Here is a 19,615-nt window from a genome sequence, read left to right on the forward strand (position 1 = left end):
AAGGGGCTGAGGGCCCATCGCAGGTGTGTTGTGCGAGGATGAGAAGGGCGTTCGTGACGCCCCAGCGATGCGCTACACCGGACAGCGGACGCGGCCTGGCTGGAGGGGGTGTCTGCCGGCCTTCCGTCCTGTGCTCACGAAGGTGACCTGATGCTGTTCCTTCCCTTTCTCTCTGTGAGCTCCTCACCCAGTTCCTCCCGCTCACCTGCCCTTCTTTTCTCCCCAGTTTGCCATGTGGGTGGACGCTGTTATATTTGTCTTCAGCTTGGAGGATGAGATAAGTTTCCAGACGGTCTACCACTACTACAGCCGGATGGCCAACTACCGGAACACGAGTGAGATTCCGCTGGTCCTGGTGGGAACCCAGGGTGAGTGGTGCCCGAGGGCAGGCTGTGCTGCTAGGGCTCCCGCCGTTGAGCAGTAAGTGATTCCTGGCCTGTATTTTCAGAGTGGAGGGGTTTGGAAATGGTTTAAAGAAGCAGTGATTGCCTACTGAAGGCTCCTTTTTTACAGTGAGTGTCCATAAAACTGAAACTGTCACATTTCCTGATTTGATTCAGTGGAGAAATCACTTGGCAACTTCAAAACAAAACACCCCCCCCACACCCCCAAGTGCTTTAAGTTCTATATTAGGATATCTTAATTCTCTCTGTTACAAAATATAAGTGCCCTAAAAAGTTATTTATGTTAACCTTTGCACCTTTAATACTGATTTCTGATATAATGCAGAGTTCTGTTTTATTCGGCTCTGTTTCTTAATGTCTTATGATCTGTATCTCATTCTTAGCAGATCCCTTAGAAAGCACAGAATCTTACCATGTGGGTAGGTTTTGTGTTTTTTTCTAGGTCACTTAAAACTTGGTCTTTTAGTAAAGTGACATCACTTACTATGCCCTTGATCATAGATTCGTTGATGTGCTGGTACCTGCCATTGGGGACTTAACTAAGGGGTCGTACGGAATGTTTTTAAAAGTCAGATGAAGGTTAACTTTAAAACTGCTTTGTCGGAAAAAAGGGGAACTTAAAAAATATAATCATGTCAAGAAACACTGGATTTTCCTTTCATTTTTTGGTGCAGGTTCTGTTTTTGTTAATTCCTTTAGAATGAGCACATCTGGTCTGCCCTTGCATGCCCTGATGTAAGACTTTTCCAAATAAGAAACCAGCTGTGTCGAACAAGCAGGAACAATTAGCTGTGTGCGTGGCACCAGATCTAATATAACTGAGAGCTCTGGCGGGGTAATCCGCTGCCTTGGCAGGATAAGCCTGAATCGTGGAGTGTGTATGTGTGTTGGGAGAAAAAAGTTTGGAATAAACTAAAGTCATCTGCTCAGGGTGCTAGATGTAAAATGTGAGAGTTGGGTTTTCATGGAGAGAACTTCATTGCCAACCCCCCCCCCTTTTTTTTTTGGCTGTGTTAGGTCTTCGTTGCTGCACGTGGGCTTTCTCTAGTTGCAGCGAGCGGGGGCTACTCTCCGTTGAGGTGCGCGGGCTTCTCACTGCGTGGCTTCTCTTGTTGCAGAGCACGGGCTCTAGGTGCGCAGGCTCAGTAGCTGTGGCACGCGGGCTCAGTAGTTGTGGTTCGTGGGCTCTAGAGCGCAGGCTCGGTAGTTATGATGCATGGGCTTAGTTGCTCCACGGCATGTGGGATCTTCCCGGCCTGGGGCTCGAACCCGTGTCCCCTGCATTGGCAGGCGGATTCTTAACCACTGCGCCACCAGGGAAGTCCCCCCTCCTTTTTTTTTTTTTTTTTTTTTTTTATATAGCATATATGTTGTGGTCAGCGGTCTCACACCTGAACCCTTCAGAGCAGAGGTGGATTTAGACCAACATGGGACCTGAGAGGTTTTTTACGCCCAAAGTGCCCTCTAGTGGTCACCGGGAGACAAGGCGCGCCAGTAAAAAGCCCTTGGTTCTTGTTCGGACGTACAGAATTGGCATATTTGAGTTGGCCTCCTGAAAATTCTTAATACGTAATACTTTATAGTGGGCAGCTCATCTGAAGCAGACCTTGCTTCAAGCTGCCTTGAAATCGACCTCGAGGCAGTTAATTTCCAGTAAGCGCCTCTTCCTGCAGGCCTGCCGAGGGCATTTCTGAGCCGGAGCAGGGTCTGTGTGGGCAGCTCCTTACCAGCCGCCTGGGTTCGGGGGGTCTCTGTTCAGGATGCAGAATGCCTTTCTGTGGTGGACTCACCGGGATAAAGGGCAGGTAGGTTTTCAATCCAGGCCAGAAAGGTAATTTGATCAGTTTGTCGTCTTTCCTACACAGCAGTGTTTTGGGTAGTAGGGGTGGCGGGTCTGGGGTCCCTGCAAACCCCGCATCACTCCCTCCAGGCTGCTGTTGACCTTGACGCTACCAGGCCTTGAAGGGAGGAAATCCCGTAAGGCCGTGGGGGCATCCGTGGGCACAGCAGTGTCGAGTTCGTGGTTGCTTTTGTTCCTGATATTTCCACATGTGGCCGGCTTTCCTGAGGTCCTGCTGGGACTGCAGATGCGTATCTCTCCCTGTTCCTGACCTTGGAGATAAGTGCAGCCTCTGTGTCTCCCGCCCCAGCTGAAGGAAGGCACATCTTCACCTCCCACCGGGATGGTGGATGGTCTGTGTCTCAGGGAGGCCTGGGGATGGCTCCACAGAGGCTCTGGGGAAGCCCTGATGTGGAGGAACCGACCGCCTTTTATCCTCTCTAGTTTTATAAGCGTCTGTCGGTTGAGGGCCATGTACCTGCAAGGTACACCTGGGAGCTTGCACCCAGCGAGCACCTGGGAGCACTGATGGAGGGCTTGTTCACTGTCCCCTCATATTCATTTGTGAGACCTGTTTGGACTTCAGCAAAGCCGTGTCCCAAAGGAGCAGGACGGGAATGTTATCAATTAGGGACAGTCCTCACCTGAGGGCTCCTCTTGGTCATCAACCAGACCTCTAATTCCCAGAGCACCCTAGAAGCCCCCATGGCAGGAAGGTGGAGTGAGTGTGGGCTTCTGGAAGGTTCCACCCTTAGGTACTATTAGCTCCTTTCGCTTTCTGTGAAGCCACGCTTGTCCCGCTCCTGTACAGGCTGCATGGGGTGTCAGAGACAACGGGTGAGGGGATCTCAGATTTCCCTCCCAGCTGGTTGCAGCTGGTGGCCTCGAGGTAGGAGATTACGGGATGGAGAAGATGAAGAAGAGTTAAGATAATTCCTGAAGGATACGTGGGGTGTGGGGCCCTACCCAGAGGTGGGAGGACGTGTTCTCTGCCGGGTACCGTCGGGGAGCTGGAGGATGCTTCCAGGAGGACGAGGTGATGGTGTGATGTCCTTAAACATCTGTTTTAAAGACTTGAAGATCACATTGATTTGAGGGCGAAGCCCGAGCTGTAAAAAGATGCAGAGTCACAAGAGGAATGAAAAGTAAGACTAGAAGAGCATTCAAGTGTTGGGTCTGTTTCTGACACGTGACAACGTTATCTTGGAAGGAAGCTGAGATGGGACAGAAATGAGTGGGCACCCACCGGGGAAGGAGGGACTGGGGGATTACGGGGTCAGGATAAATCTGAAGCTGGATTCATGCTCTGTGGTGTATATTTTCTAGTTTATACCAAAGCACTGGAAAATTCTGGGTTTCCAACTTTTTTTCTCCTGTTTTCTTAAAAGATGTTTACACCTTAAAAAAAAAAACTTCTTTTCCTTAAGTGTTATGAAATCCAAGTCAGATTTCTTATTCTGTAAGATAAGAAGATAGGACAAGATACTGTTTGAAGAAATCCCTCTAACAGGCCCTGCCAGGGAATGTTCTGGAACATCTATTTGAGGTGACTCCGGTCATTGTCAGGGGAAGGGTCCTGAATCATAGTTAGTTTCCCTAGAAGTGATTCAGAACTATCGGTTAAACCTATTCCATGGGGCTAGGAAAAAAAGAAAAAATAGGGAGTAAGGAAAAGAGAAAGAGGGGAAAAAATCAATGATTCCCTCAAGATGTCCCTTTTGTTTACTTCTTCCAGAAATTGGAGTGCCTCCTGCACTTCCTGTGCAACAGCAAACATTTAAAAGGTTGTCACTGTCTTGTGTGACTTACACTGCTTGCTGTTCCCCGGACTAGTACAGAAAATCCCGTTGGCGGGTTTTTGGCTAGAGAGTCCTTGAGTGTTTCCTGTAACTCAGCAGCTTTCACGCCCTCGGGGAAAATTCCGCGTCAGGAGCAGCCCCTGTAAAGTGTGTGTTGTCGCGGGGTAGCACGCTGGCCGGGACGTCTCAGCCCGCCCTCTGGTCCTGTGTGCGGGGCGTGTGGGGGCCCCCCAGTTACTCAGTAGTAACAGAATGAACGGGGAGGGGGAGGGGGCCTCGTTGATGCGGAGCTGAAAAAAAGAAAGGGGCTGCATTTCTTTTTATTAGGAGACTAGTGGTTGGTGCCTGACATGTGTTTCGCGGCTCAGATGCCCCCATCTGTACACAGGTCCTGAAGGAGGTGGGGGGTGTCTCCCACCCGAGCCATCTTTTTTTTTTTTGTTTTTTTTTTTTGATGTGGACCACTTTTAAAGTCTTTATTGAATTTGCTACAGTATTGCTTCTGTTTTATGTTCTGGTTTTTTTTGGCCCCGAGGCCATGTGGGATCTCAGCTCCCCGACCAGTGATCGAACCCGCACCCCCTGCCTTGGAAGGCGAAGTCCCAACCACTGGACCACCTGGGAAGTCCCCCACCCGAGCCATCTGTTAAGAGCCAACGTGGTTCGCACACTAGTCTGCGACACCCCCTCCAGTGCCCCAGGCCCCCTCCCACTCCTGCCTTGCCCTTGGGTCCCCCTTAAATGCTAGGCGCTCTGCCACCCCCTGCCCCAGGCACCCTCCCCCACCCGCCACCTGCTGCAGGTGTGGCTTCTCTGACCCCTGCCCTGTGACCCAGCTCCTACCCTACATCCCATCCTACACCCATCGTCCTTCCTCGTTTCTGTTTTACTTATTTCCTGCCTCCCTCCCCAGCTGACCTAATGTCCCCTCTTTGAGAGCACAGATTTTTGTCCCTCTTGTTCCCTGAGGGGCATCTCTGTGCCTAGAACAGGGCCAGGCACCCAACAGGGCTCCATGAGCATGTGTCCAGCGGGCAGATGGAGGGCGTGTGTTTCCCGGGTGCCGTGTGCCGAGAAGGTCACCGCACGTAGTGACCGTGTGGTTTTCCTTGTTGAAGCATTTTCCTCTGGAGCCACATTTAACTCTTACCTTTTCCTTCTGGTCTTTGGGGACATTCTTTTATTTCATATTCAGAAGCAGGATCCTCTGAAACAGCTGGTCGTTGTGGTGTCTGGGATGATTATTTTGGGGATAAACGATGTTTTGAAAACTCCAGGTCCTGAAAAGAATCCCAGCAGTGCCGAGCGTGGGGCAGGTTTTGAGCTCCTGGGGGCCGTGAGTGGCGGGACGTCCCCCGGCCGCTCGTGGTCACCATGTCGCCGCTTCTTGTCGGTCTGTTGCAGATGCCATCAGCTCCACCAACCCGCGGGTCATCGACGACGCCAGGGCGCGGAAGCTCTCCAGCGACCTCAAGAGGTGCACGTACTACGAGACGTGCGCCACGTACGGGCTGAACGTGGAGAGGGTCTTCCAGGACGGTAAGTACTCAAGCTGTGCATGCAGCATCCGTTCACCTCACAGCGGTCACTGGTCCACGCGGATGACGTGACCCCGAGCGCTGCCTACAAGGAAGGGACCCTCAGCCCCGGGTCACGTTCAGGGGTTGCACTGAGCATCCACCCTAGAACAGTCCTGTGTGTACCGTTGGTGACCTCTTTGTGCACAGGATGAAGCACTTCTCAAGTGGTTATTTATGCACAGGGCGTGTCAGACGTACACACGCATCATTTCTGCCTCACTGGAGATGCTCGCTCTTTATTCAGCCCCATTTAAAAGAAAAAGGTTTAAATATTTCACGTTAGGTTTGGAGGAGAGTAAGCAGAAAGGAGAGAGAGTCACGGTTGGCCGGAAGTAACTACGCCTTAGGACCGGTGGCTGGGCATGAGCGCCAGCATTTGGGAATTGTGTCTCGTCTTTGCCTCCTTCCTGACCCCTCACCTCCAGGACAACCACCCCTCAGGCGGGAAATTCTCCTGGCGGAGCAGAGGTTCCCCCCGTACGCAACTGTGATGGCAGACGTCAGGCCGGGAGGGCGGGGGAGACAGCGGGTGGGGATGAGCGGGAGGTGCGTGGGGGTGCGGTCTGTAGCAGGGAAGGTGGTCTCTGGTCTGGTGGGGTCGGGGAGGGTCTGGGGTAGGTTAGCATCAAGGACCCGGGAGAAGGATCCTCCCGGCAGAGGATTCTGTTTCTGATGGGAGTCGTGGGGCATAAATCCTAGGCCCCCTCCTCTTGCGGGTTAATCTGGTTTGGACCTACCTCTGCGTCCCCAGCTCTGCGCCGGGGCTTGCTGGGGGCTGCGCAGGGCAGGCAGGCTGGGTCCGCTTGGAGGCTGCCCTTGCTCCTGGGGTCGTGGAGGCCTTGCCCCGGGGAGACGGTTAATGCCAGGAGGAGCGGTAATGATGCGGTGCTCCCAGCACTTCCCCAAAGCGGGCAGGTTATGCTCTTTTTAAAAATGTCCAAACGAGCTTTCAGAGGAAATTATAGGAATTCCACACTCTTGCCATTTTACTAAATTTCAAAGATTGTGTCCATTTTTTAACTTTGCATTTTCTTCCGCTTTCCTTAGCAGCCAGTTCCTTTTCTAAGCTGGCCATCTCTTTCCTCTTATCCGCCTCCCAGATAATTACCAGCCTTTTCTGTTTTTCAGCACATTTATCCTATTTAGTCCCTGTACGCCACATTCCTGACTACCTCTCCCAGCTCAGGGGTCTGCTGAGAACAGCCCCCAGTCCCCAGGGCTCCGCGTCCCCTTTGTCCTTCACCGCACATTTACGTGGGCCTCCTCGGGCCCTGCCCACCCGTGCTGGGCAGCAGACCTCACTTGAAAGCAGTTCAGGGCCAGTATCTGCAGCTCCTTGAACGTTAGTGACACCGTGAAGAATGATGCAGGGAGGCGTGTGGGGCGCTCCCGAGGGGTGGGCTCCAGCGGGCAAGGTCGCCCCGAATAGTGGAAACCCCGGTGATGGTTAAAGCGGAGTATTAACAGATGAAAGGTCTCCAAACTAGGGCCCAGGGGCCTAATCTGGCCAACAGCCTGTTTCTATAAACAGACTTTTCTGTTTACAGGCTGCGGGAGGGGTGGGCTGGGCTGCTCTTGGGTGTTGCCGCAGAGTTGAGTGGTTCCAGCGGGACCTTTTGGCCAAGAAAGCCTGACATACTCTGTGGCCTTTTACAGAAAGCCTGCCCGTCCCTGACGTAGAGGATCGGCATTTAGTTGCATGGATGAGTTTCTTCTCCACAGTGATTGCTTTCCTTGTGCGTTGATGGAGGTTTCCAAATGTGAACTTTCCATAAATAAATGAACTCGTCTTATACATAGTAAATTAACTAGTACTCAGGGATGACAAGCTACGGAGCTTCCCTGCCCAGCGTCCACAGTATCCGAGGCAGTGGGCAGGCGCCAGTGTGGTGGGGGCACTTCTCTGTCACCCTCGAGCTGGAAGCTGGCAAGGGGAGCGCGAGGAGGAAGGACCTTTCCAAAAGTCATTGGTTAAAATACCAGTGTTTCCTTGCCGTGACAGCTCCTTAGTGATTCCACCGGTGAACCATATGAAACTCGAAGTGTGAGTTCTCACAAGCTTGCGAGATTTCCAGAACATTTTGTTAACTATTTTAGAAACGATACATTCCCGTTGAGTATTTGGATTGTACAAAGTCTGCAAAGGGAATAACGTCCATGATACTGCAACTTCTGTGACTATTGTGATTTTATTCTTAAAATATTTTTATTTACATGAAGGTTAAGTTTCTAAAATAAAATTGGGGTTACTCTGCATATTTTATGTGGTAATTAGACGGTAAACATTTTTATTTGTTAATCGTAGAGTCTTGAATTGTTAGTGGTAAAAGTAGTGGTTAACCGAATAGGGAATATACTCAGTACTTGGAAATCATTAGCAATAACCATTCATTTTAATCTTCAAGGGAAGAAAAAAAACTTGGAAGGTTTCTAGCTAAAGAACTCAGGGCTCAGAAAAGTCACGTAGCTTGACCAAAGGTACTCGCGTGGATTGGACCCCAGTCCTGGGAGCCGGGAGCCTAGAGCCTTAACCATTTTGTCATTAAAACAGAGCATCTGGGTCTTGCCCACATACCTGGGGCAGGCTGGGGGCAGGGTACACGTTCACTGCACAGGTTCACTGCCCACTCACGGACTCGGTTTAACTGGATTTCTTTTTTGACTTCAGGGCTTCCGCTATGCCCTAGGGCTTACTTTTATTTGTGTACTTTTTATATCTTTGCATGGTAGAAAAAATTTTTAAAAAGCATGTGACTTCTGTGTAACCATTAGCTTATCCATCAAAGAAGCATCCAGACCTGGTGTGTTACCCCAGCTCCGACCTCCACCTGCTCCTGCAGGCCGAGCTCCCGATCAGCTGGCTGCCCAGCTTTACTTTGTAAGAGACCAGGGCCCTTAGTCTTTGCTTCTTTAACTGTCCTAAAACAGAAGACAGAATGTGAAAGTAATGGAGAAACAGGATGGTTTTGCTGGTGTAGTTGTCACATATCTCCTGGAAGGTGATTCAGGAGGGAGGTTCTCTGTTAGCTTCTCCAGGAAGGAAGTGAAGTAGGTTGGTTGTTGCGTTCGTTCATTCATTCCCTTAGTTGAGCACCAGCCTTCCTCATGCCTGGAAGCACAGTCAGGGCCCCTGTCTTGGTGAAGTGAAAGTCCAGCAGGGAAGATAAACTTGGAACAGTCACCCAGAAATGCAGGCGGCATCTTGCCTGGGGGCGGAGAAGAGGTAGTGCCGGACTAGGGTGCTTTCCGTCGCCCCTGCTCGACAGCCTGGGGTCACCCTCTGCTTCTTAGTTTGTGTAGCTTGTGGGGCAGAAAGATCTGGCCCGCACAGGGGGTTCCTGTACGCCAGATTCACCTTTTGAGAATTAATACACTCACTGCTTTTTACTTGATCTGGGCAGCTGAATCTGGCTTGGGGCCTGCTTACCCATCTCTCTGTCTGGGTTCCCAGAAGGGCCCTACAGGGCATTCTGGGGCCCCTGTGGGCTGCCCGGGGCCCACCCCATGTCTCTCAGTCCCATTCTGTGCTGCTTGGTTTTCCCCTGGCCATGTTTGGGAGAGGAACTGCAGGTTGTTGTATTTTTAATATTACAGTGATTTCTGTGTTTGGCATTCAATTTTTTGAAAGTCCCTGGTCATTTGTCCAGATTAGGGCCTGGATACATGCAGAAACAGGATTGCAGCAAATAAAGTTCATTCTCGGCAGGTGTCGTTTCTCTGGTGCTGTAATTTTTTCTTTTCTTTTCTTTTTTTTAAGAAGAAAAGTGTCACTTTCTATAAAGGAACCAGGTCTGAGTGGCCAGAGCCCTTGCAGTGAGCACGTCTTTCATGGCGTTCTAGTTCAGCCTCTGGGCAGGTAAAGGAAGGTGGCATTGCTGGTGGGAGTTTTCAAGCGAGACGTTCAGTGATAACCTAAAATAAAGACCACTTATTGACAAAAGTAAATTCTTCCCTCAGAAGACCAAGCAGGGCTTAAAGGTAGTGAAAAGTCATTGGTGTGGGTGGTGCAAGTGCCCCTTGGAGGGTTACATGCGCCATCTTGGGAGCAAGAAAGTCTTCACGATAGAGCAGACATGATTTTAGTTTACTGGGGCTGGGTTTTGAAATTGTGGATTTTAGTCACTCTTTGAACAGTTTTAAATATCTCACCTTATATCGGGTGTCCGTGTTTGTAACTTGTCTTGCCGAGAGTGACAGTGGTGTGTGATGGACATGGGATGAGCATAGAGATTTGTGTCACAGAACAGTTATCTTAGCCTAGGGAGGGGGGAGGATCCGTTTTTTTGTCTGTTTTGGCGTTTTGTGGAAGAGAGCTGATGGACCCCTAAGGTTTCGGCGGTATATTTTATAATTTTTAAACTATGGCATCTGGCTTGCATATTTTAAAGATCTCTGATACCTAAAGAAGAGTGGCTTCCCTTTATACAGAATGCGAAGTAGAACCAGCTGGTGGTACAGAACACCATTTTGTCTTTCCCTTATCTAAGCTGCTTTATGCCCTTCGCCTCCCTCCTTCCCTCCCCCCTCGCTCCCTCCCCCGCCCCCAGAATGAGTTGATGTAGATTTATATGAATCGTAAACAGTATTGTTTTATATACAGGATGTTCTGTTTTTCCTCCCAGCGTCAGTTGTACGCAGAATTTAATGTTCTTGCACATACATTCTAAAGTTGTAGTCATTTGTTAAATCCTAATTCAAAGCATTCTGTTATACACATTAAGGCATACTCCCCACTAAAGGTTTAACTTCTTAAGCTTGTATTCATTGAACAGTAGGAAACCTACCTGCAAAATTTTGCTCCGACAATAATTGGTGGACCAGCTCAAGATCCACGTAGACCAAGATGCAGATAAATTGCAGATTGCCATCCGGCTTAATTCTCCCCAAGGCTGCTGGATTTTGTCACTGGGTTGTTTGTCAGGGATAGTTTAGTGATCTCATGTGGGAGACCTTTTGTTCTAGGATGGATCTGCTTTATTTATATTAAAAGAAACAATTTAGTTTTAGGTGCATGTGGTTGGGAAAGCTGGGCAATAGCGTTTGAAGGTCTCTGTCTGCCTATTGCTAGACCTTCTGCTTACTGGGGCTTCTCCTCCAGTTGTCCTGGGGGTGGGCATTTATCTATAGCAGTCCCCGTCCTAGAAAGATTCATGTCAGTCTTTTGACACCATCACCCAGCTCTTTCTTTCTTTTTTTTTTTTTTTATTGGGGTATAGTTGCTTTACAGTGTTATGTTAGTTTCTGCTGTACAATGAAGTGAATCAGCTATATGTAGACATACATCCCCATATCCCCTCCCTCTTGGACCTCCCTCCCACCCACCCCCATCCCACCCATCTGAGTCACCACAGAGCACCTAGCTGAGTTCCCTGCGCTATACAGTAGGTTCCCCTTAGCTATCTGTTTTACACATGGTAGTGTATATATGTCAATCCCAATCTCCCAATTCATCCCACCCCAGCTCTTCAGATTTGTGCTGCAGTCAACATTCTGGAAAGCGCTTTCATAGAAGCTGTTCTACTTGGGCTTCACGCCTGCCGGGGGTCGGCTCCCTCATGCCGATGCCTGAGCCCCGAGAGATTGCCGACCTGCCCAGGGTCCTGTGGCACTGCACACAGCCTCAGTTTGCTTTCCAGCCTTTGCTTCCAAAGACTGAAACCCTGATGTACAGAGAATCCCCTTTCACATGAAACATCTGCAGCTGCTTGGCCCTAATTACAGGAGTGTCCAGTACAAGGGTCGCTGTATTAATGAGCCCAGTTTGTGCAGCCTAATTGCATGTGTTAGGGCATCATTAAGTGTAAGCAGTCTTCTGGACTTTTCTCCCCAGTGTGGCATCATCTGGCACCATTTTGTCTTGCTTACATCACAGTCTTCTGTTCGTCCTGTTGAGGGATGTGTCAGGCCTATTCCATTCTTTCCTGGAACCAGCTTAATTTTCACCGGCGGGGTGGCCTCTTTTGTTATTTGTAGTGTTAATGTTGTTTTTCTCCTTTTTTTATGATGTTAGAGATTAGATTGGAGCCAATTTACTGTTTTATATATATATATTTTTTTTTTTCTTTTCCAAAAGAGTACTTTCAAAGATAAGCTTTTTCATGTTCAAAAGCAAGCCATGTGTGTCCATTTGGCATTTAATATATATTGAAAAGGTGAACTAATTAAGTCGTTAAGTGTCATTAAGTATCTGTTAACATGTACTTTCCTTTATCATTTGTAGTAACGACGAATGTTTATATCGCAGCGTAAGGGCTTATGATGTGAGGTCGTAGATCTTATGAGCCCTAATTTGTGGTTGGGAGCCATGTTCTCTGAGGGGTTGGCTTCCTAAAGTCACATCGTACGGCTGGTGTCAGGCCCGCGTGTCCATTTTCCGTTTTCACTGCACCTCTGTGCCCATCACCGTCACTGCTCCCACACCCACCCCGCCCACTCTCACTGCCCTCTTTGCAGTGGAAAGTTGTATGTGCAGGACTTCCTGGGACAGATGGTTGGTTAGTGTGTATTAGGATGGGGCGAAAAAGGTTCAGCTGCTTAAATTACACTTTTTAAAGGGGTTTACTGGTTTAAAACTTCCCAAGAACAGGGATGACGTGAAAAAAGTTACCTGCCTAAGTCTTACGTAGCACTCACGTGGTGATGCTAAGGTGGGGGACAAAAGAAAAGGAAAACAGTCATCAGGTTCCTCTCAAGTTAACTGGTGAAGTCTTACAAGGCGGTCTTGACCCTGGTTTTGTGGCTGCCCTGATGTCATCATTAGCCACAGGTGTCTTTGGCTGTCACTGCCTGGTAGCTTTTAACGTGGTCTCATTTCCTGGAAATTAGAATCTGCGAGTTGTTTCCAAAAGAGCCATACCTGGCCCATCGTGGATCATCTCTCACCAAACGGAAAATATCCCCAGCACTAAGTAGACTTTTGATTGAGCCTGTGAGTGGAGGGGGCGTGGGTGGGGTGATTAAGGATGTGTAGGCTTGGGGAGGTGGTTCTCCTTGTTCTGTAACCCTCGTTTATGTCTGGGTGAGAAAGTGTGTAAATGATTTATACTAACTATTTTTATGAAACATGACATTGTCAATACCGCTTATATATGCATTTTCAAATGCAGTGAATTTCTTAACCAGGGAAGCTTTCTCTGTAACAGGGTTAAATCACAAATCGAAGTAATGAATGAATGCCAGAAGTAAAATAGCAACACTTGGTGTAGTAAACTGTATTCTCAGAGGTAACAAAAACAAAAGCAAAATAGAAGAACTTTTGAGTTACTTTACTGTTTTTAGAAAAAACTCTTTGAGCTCAAAAGTTCTTAGGGGTGGGAAGTTTTCAACACATGTGTTGCAGATGAGCCCGGTGCGTCTGGCACGTGATCTGTAACCAGATCTTCCCAACACGGTGACCAGGTGGGGAGTGTGTCAAGGTGGGACCTGGGACTGGCCTGCACCGAGCAGTCCGGGCTAAGAGGTGAAGAACCTTGAATAACTCAAGTGTTTTAAAGCATGATTATCGTCACCAGTATGAAATCAGCTCGTTCCTTATTTGGAGTCTCTTTGCGTAGAAGTTGCCCTTTTTAAGAATTTATCTCCCATCATGTTCAGTGGACCCAGAGGTCCACTGATAATTCCTTTTAAAGAGGAAGTATCTCCCTGGAATATTGACTGATTTGCTTAAAACCACTTCTCCAAAATGACAGTTTTTAGGTTAGGGGGGAATTTCCAAATTACCAGTGTGGTTCGTACTCCGCAGACTGCAGCTACTGGCCTTAACGATATGGAATCAGGTGTGAACTGATAATTCTTAAGCTAGTTTCTGATATGAGTAGAAGGAACCATTACAAGGAGAGGCATTTTAATTCTTTAAAAAAATAACATAGAAGTCATCTGAAAATCTTTATCAAGATTGATGATACTATAAACAGCGAGAGACAGTAAGCCATCTTTTATCTCATGGTGTCGTGGAATGTTGTGTTGATAGAGGCTTGGATCTTTTCTGGCAGTTTCTTACCCTGAGTCTGGACTTGTCATGCTGTGCTTCCCTTGGGAGCATTGAGTGGGTCCCAGTGTTCGTGTAAGTGCACAGAAATGCCTGAGTTAACTCTCACACTACCAACACGAGGCCATTAAACACACTATTAGTAAATGTGGTGTGTTTTGATTTTCACGGTAAGAGCCTATCTCTTGCTCAGAGAATTAATTTTATCAATGCCATAGAAAATGGTTCTGTTAATACTTTGCCGCACTGTGGCATAAGAGCTGTGTTTTGCCCCAGGATTCCTCTTAATGACTTCAGCCAGCTTGAATTAGCTTGATGTATCATTAAAGCATACAAATGGCTTTTATTTTTGTTCATAATCTGTTCATAATGCCACGGCATTCTGCTCTTTCTAATGTTTTTAAGATGATTAAATGGTGATGTATTTTTTGACCTATTTAACCCTCCACAGAGTCTCTGATCAAAAGAATATGAAGATGTTACTTAACTAGGATAGTCAGAAGTTGTTACTATCTGTAGCTGATGTTTCCAAGTTATTTTGAAGTCTTCTATTTATTTTATAACATTTTTTTCCCTTATAGAACATGGACATAGCCAGATTTTTTTTTTATTGAAGTGTAGCTGATTTACAATGTTGTTTAATTTCTGCAAAGTGATTCAGTTATATATGTGTTCAGTTATATATATATATATATATATATATATATATATATTCAGTTATGTGTATATGTTTACACACACACTTTTCTTTATATTCTTTTCCATTGTGGTTTATCATAGGATATTGAATATAGTTCCCTGTGCTCTACAGAAGGACCTTGTTGTTTATCAGTTCTGTATTTAATAGCTCACATCTGCTAATCCCAACTCCCACTCCATCCCTCCCCCCACCGCCCTCCCCCTTGGCAACCACAAGTCTGTTTTCTGACATAGCCAGATTTTGAGTAACCTGTACTCACTGAGGAACTGCCCACTACCCACTAGGTTAGCAGCACCAAATTGGTTTAGTTCGTGAAAGACAAAAGTACTCCTCAAAGGAGGCTGACTTTTAGTTAGTTGTGAGATGCTTTGGTATGAGAAAGCATAGCTTCTGTCCGTGGACTTGGGTGTTTTTTACATGCTGCTTGCCAGGTGAACCTGGCCAGACACTGGCTCCAAGAGTGAGTGGGGGAGCCGGGCTTGGAGCAGATGGTGGGCCCCCCAAAGACCGGGCTCTGGAGTCTGGGGTTAGTTCGTGTATTTAGTGCAGAGCCATTGGAAATTTTGTGAAGAGGAGAATGATGGATGCATTAACACCTTTATCAATAATCATCCCTGATTTGGGAAAAAGTAAACTGTGAAAAGTGGATTGTAAATTTGTCTACAAGAGACACAGATGTAAAAACTTTGATGAGTAAGTTGGGTTTTGTGAGACTTGCCAAAGAAAAGAGAGAGGTGATTTTTAAAGGTTATGAAATATGGAAATAAATACCATCCGGAAGACCACCACCCACTGGCTATTATCATTAAGGCCTGGGAAGGGGGGTGTACATGAATGCCCACGTGTTTGAAAAAATGGATTCTCGGGCATGCTGATGTCTTACAACCTTTTTCACAAAAATACTTTTTCTGCAAAATAGTTTCTAATTTTTGCACTGCATTCGTTGAGTGACTGTGACAACTTTTTGACCCAGTCCTCTATTAGACATTTTGTGACCCCCTCCCTCCATTTATTTATTGTTTTAGAATTAGTACTTCAGTGGTTGGCTCTTTGCCTAAAGCTGCATCTCCATCCTTTATCATTTCTTTAGGACACACCTCCAGACGTGAGGCTGCCGCTCAGCGACTTGCATAGCTTTAAAGCTTTTGGTCCCTGTGGTTTGATAGCCTTAACCTTCGGGGGAGACTGTATCAGCTCAGGTTGCCTGCGGCAGGCGTCCTTTTCCTGCACTCAGGCCACCCTGGATATTTTCACTTTAAAAGCGCTTATTGTTTATAGACAGAAAATAATCATAACTTCTAGTTTTTTCCAATTATTACTTTCAGTAGGTCTGTCCCTTAATAAAAAAAAAAGCTCATTTGTTAGGAGGTAGCAGCCAGGTTCTTGGCTGGGATGGCACGTGGGGAGCAGGGGGTCCTTGCTGCTCCCACAGACATGCCCTCTCGGGGGTGTGCCAGGTGGGTTCTCTGAGCACCCAGCTCCCCAGAGGGCAGCCGGGCCCAGAGCCTGGTCCCCAGACGCGTGCAGAGCTGTGACTTCAGCAGCTGGATGTGGGACGTGCAGTGTTCCCTCAGACTTTCTCGCCAGCGCTGCCTGTGTCACCGTGGAGACAGACCCCCGGTGTGAAGTGACTTCGAGGGAAGCAGAGGGCACACCCAGGTCCTTGGGTTTGGACCTGCCCCTCATTTCCTTGCAGGGACGGGGCTGCAGAGCAGGGCAGCCGTGGGGCAGGTCCCTGGGCTGCCATTCTGGGTCCTCCTCCTGGGCTGGGCCTGGAACTTCATCTCGACCCATGTTTCCCAGATGCTCGAAGCACATCCTCCCTTTGGGGGAACATAAAACTCTTATTTCATTATCAAGCGTCTGAAATGTCAAAATTTGCGAACCCACACGAATCACTGCTGTGAACACGGAAGAAAGAAAACATAAGCATGTGCTCTTTTCACACCGTGTCCTGGGCACCTGTGTCAGCCGCCGGGAGCACAGGTGGTGCTGCCTGATTTTCTGTCTCTGTGGGTCCTCCAGGTGCTGCCGTGTTCAGTCACATGCCCTTCAGTGGGCGCACGTGGGACCTGCAAGCCTGTACTTAAGTATGTGATTAATAAACAGCAGTCAGCCCTAAAAGAAAAGAGAACCTAAGGCGTGTTCGTCGGGAGTCGTCCGGCCAGCTACTGTGTCACCTGGCCCCAGGTGCCACCCCCTTAGAGGGCTGGGCGGCTCTTTCGCTTGTGCGTGTCTCTGTCTGCAGGGGGCGCTGCGACCCGACCCTGGCCAGCTGTGCTTCACGTGCAGCCATAGTTCAAGGAGGAATGTTTTGTCTGTGAACTTTGTCACTTCGGGAAACTCCCTCATATTTAACTTGCTGTGTAAACCAAATGAAAAAATACTGAGCACCAGTGCAGTCGCCTAGATGTTAGGGAGTACTTCCATCCGTGCACCAGGATTTCATTATTAAGTGAAATACCCAGGTGTCTTCTGCATTTAAATTCATTTCTTGCCTGACCTACAGGCTTGTAGAATTTCACGTCAGGAAGGACCTGAGACGCTGTCCCGCTCAACCGCTAGCTTTACCGACGAGCAGGCAGGGCCCCTGGGGCCGGTTCCGCCAGGGAGCTAGCTTAGTCGCAAAGCAGAAGCTGGAAATTTGATCTGCGTCTCTTGCCTGCACAGTTCTACCTTTGTCCTGAAAATGTTATACTCAAAAAACCGCTGATTACATTTTAAACCTGGTAGTGAACGAAAATGCTCCTTTAAGCGATCATTATTTTTAATACAGTGTAGGCCATTTCACCAGTGAGGGATCTTGGCTTAGATGCAGCGCTGTAATTATAAATTATAATATTTCGGATAAACTGTGTAATAAAAACACATTCACACAGACTTTTCTTTATGTGATAGAATATGTGGGTAGTAGAACGAGATCTGTGACAGGATCTCTGAGATTCAATGAAAATATAGCAAAGGAAAGTACTCAATTTTGTAGTTTAGTAAGATGCCACTAGGGGGCATCGGAAGAGCTCGTAAGGATGATTCCCACGTATTTTTAACTTTTGCTGTCACTGTGCAGAATACAGACGTAATAAAACTAACACACTGGTTTAAGAGGCTGTTTAGACCTGTAATAAGATACACTCCGTAAAGTGTGTGAAGTTACTGGATCAACAGTGCACGAACGCAGAAGTGAAGTTTCATTCACTCGTTGGAATGGGGAGGAGAATAAAACAAAAAAAGAGGAAATGATGTCGTCTGTGGCTAAAGGGACCCAAATCCCCTTTTCCTAATTTTGCCTCTCGTGTAACTTTAGAGAAGAATCAACGAAAGTTTGGCAAACGATATGCTTATTTTTTAACACAGTATAATAAATGGATTTATTTAGTCTGCCGTTCTCTTTCAACAGAAGCCACCAAGAGTTCCGTCGGCCTGAGTGACAGCCCAGGCTCCCCACTTTAGGGTCTGCACCCTTGATCGGAAGGCAGGTGGAGCACAGGCCGCTCTCTCACCAGCGCCCAGGCCAAGCAGGTGTCTGGGGTGGAGCCCCGGCCATCAGCTTCCCTGCCCAGCTGTTGCCTCTCCCTGTTTTGGGGAGACTGTGGGCTCTTCGTGCTGCCTGATAGTTAGTGATGAAACAGACGACAGTCAGACTGACATTCCCGGGCAGAGTGGATCAGTTTGGGGAAACACAGGTGTTCTTTTCTGCACAGGTGAGCGCCATTACTGACAGGTGGTCAGGTGCCAAATGGTTGGTTTATAGGCACCTGAAGTGTCGAGGGCCCTTCCGGAGAACTGGCAGGTGTTGCCTCTTCTGTGAACCAGCAGTGGGCTGGGGGCACGCAGGAGAGGAAAGAGCCTCTGATAGAGACTGCGTTTGCCTTGGGCGAATCTTTTAGTTTCTCGAGATGGTGGTGGTTTGTTTTCTTTTGTTTTGTTTTGTTCTGTTAGTTCTTTTCCCCCTAAGGCGGATAGCTTCTCCCTGTTACTTTCCAGTTATTTGTATTTTGCTTTCACCCTTTATTTTCTCCCACTGTATAATTTCCATTAGACACTGTCGCATCTCAGCTCAGAAGATTTTCAATTTCTTTATTTGGAAAATGGGACTAATTACACGTTTGGTACTTCCAGTGAGAAGTATATCAAGTCACAGGCTCTTCTATATAGATTTTTTTTTATCGGTTATTTACAAATGGAGTGTTTAGAATTTATAAGAAAATATAATTTGGAGAGTTCTACAGTTTTCAGTCCTTGGAATAGTGGGAACAGGGCAGAATATTTTGAGCAAGAAGAGAAGTTAGGTAGAAGTGGGGTAAATTCATCCAAATGAGGCGTAAGAGCCCCTCTGGGAGGGCAGCTTTCACAGACTTTCTTTTAGAGCCAGAGACTGTTTTACCAGCCCCTGCAAATGAGAGCATTAGAGGGAGGGCGTGTGGAGGTGGGGCAGTGGCCCAAGTTGCAGGTATTTCCACTGAATTCAATACACACTTTCTGCATTAAACCGCTCACAAGGCCCCAGGGTGGGTCCACAGGCCCTGCAGACAGTGAGCCTGGCTCCGTAGCGAGCTGGGGACGCACACACGCTCAAGGGTCGGCGGGCGGTTGACAGTGTCCTGGGAACCCTCGTATTCTGAGCGGGGGCTACAGGGGGCCAGGCTCCAGCTCAGCCAGAGCAGCCGGCTGAATCTTTCCTTGTTGGCATTGCCTGATGAAGTTCTTCTGGAAGAAGAAGAGCCGCTGCTAGAGGACAGTTTGAAGAACAGCGATGTCATAAATACATCCCTGATGATGGAATATCCTCAACGAATGTCCCGATGAATCAAGTAATTCAAGGTAAATGTGGGTGAACATGCGCATAAAATCAGATTCGAAACTGTGAGCAGGGGCTCTTTTCCTGGACACCTTGCTTTCCCGGGCGTCTCCCTCCTCGGGGCCCTTTGGGAGTGCCCGTCCTTGGTTGTGCAAGGGCGTCTCCCTCCTTTGTCTCCTGCCCTTTCTTCCTAAATGGTCCCTAGAGAAATGCAGTTAGTTGGGCAGGTCACACTGTTGTGTGCTACAGGGACAGTTAGGAGGCCGTTGAAGAAATGAGATGACAGAGGAGATCATTCAGCGTGATATGTCATTAACTTACTTGCTATAAATATGATGGGTGAAATAAGGAGGGAGAGTGGAAAAGAGCCAATCCCATGAGTAAGACTCAGGTGCACCTGCCCCCGCCCACCTGGCCAGGTAGCAGTGGGGAAGCGGAGCTCATGGTTCTGTAGTTTTGCTGGTGGTCAGCGTGCATGAAGCCCAGGCTCCCTGAGCGAGTCCTGCA

At 48.0% G+C, this 19,615-nt stretch overlaps 1 protein-coding gene across 14 annotated transcripts in view; it reads left to right on the forward strand.

The window, feature by feature from the left end:
* AGAP1 (ArfGAP with GTPase domain, ankyrin repeat and PH domain 1) overlaps window positions 1-19,615 on the forward strand; it is a 550,747-nt gene that overhangs the window by 219,950 nt on the left and 311,182 nt on the right. For all 14 annotated transcript variants that reach the window (XM_082466340.1, XM_082466341.1, XM_082466330.1 and 11 more), the window contains exons 5-6: window positions 227-368; window positions 5,448-5,582. In XM_082466340.1, coding sequence (XP_082322466.1) covers window positions 227-368; window positions 5,448-5,582 — 277 coding nt within the window. The remainder of the gene's footprint in view (window positions 1-226; window positions 369-5,447; window positions 5,583-19,615) is intronic.

The sequence above is a fragment of the Balaenoptera physalus genome (assembly GCF_965194825.1).
Source record: "Balaenoptera physalus genome assembly, chromosome: 6".
NCBI classification, from domain to species: Eukaryota; Metazoa; Chordata; class Mammalia; order Artiodactyla; family Balaenopteridae; genus Balaenoptera; species Balaenoptera physalus.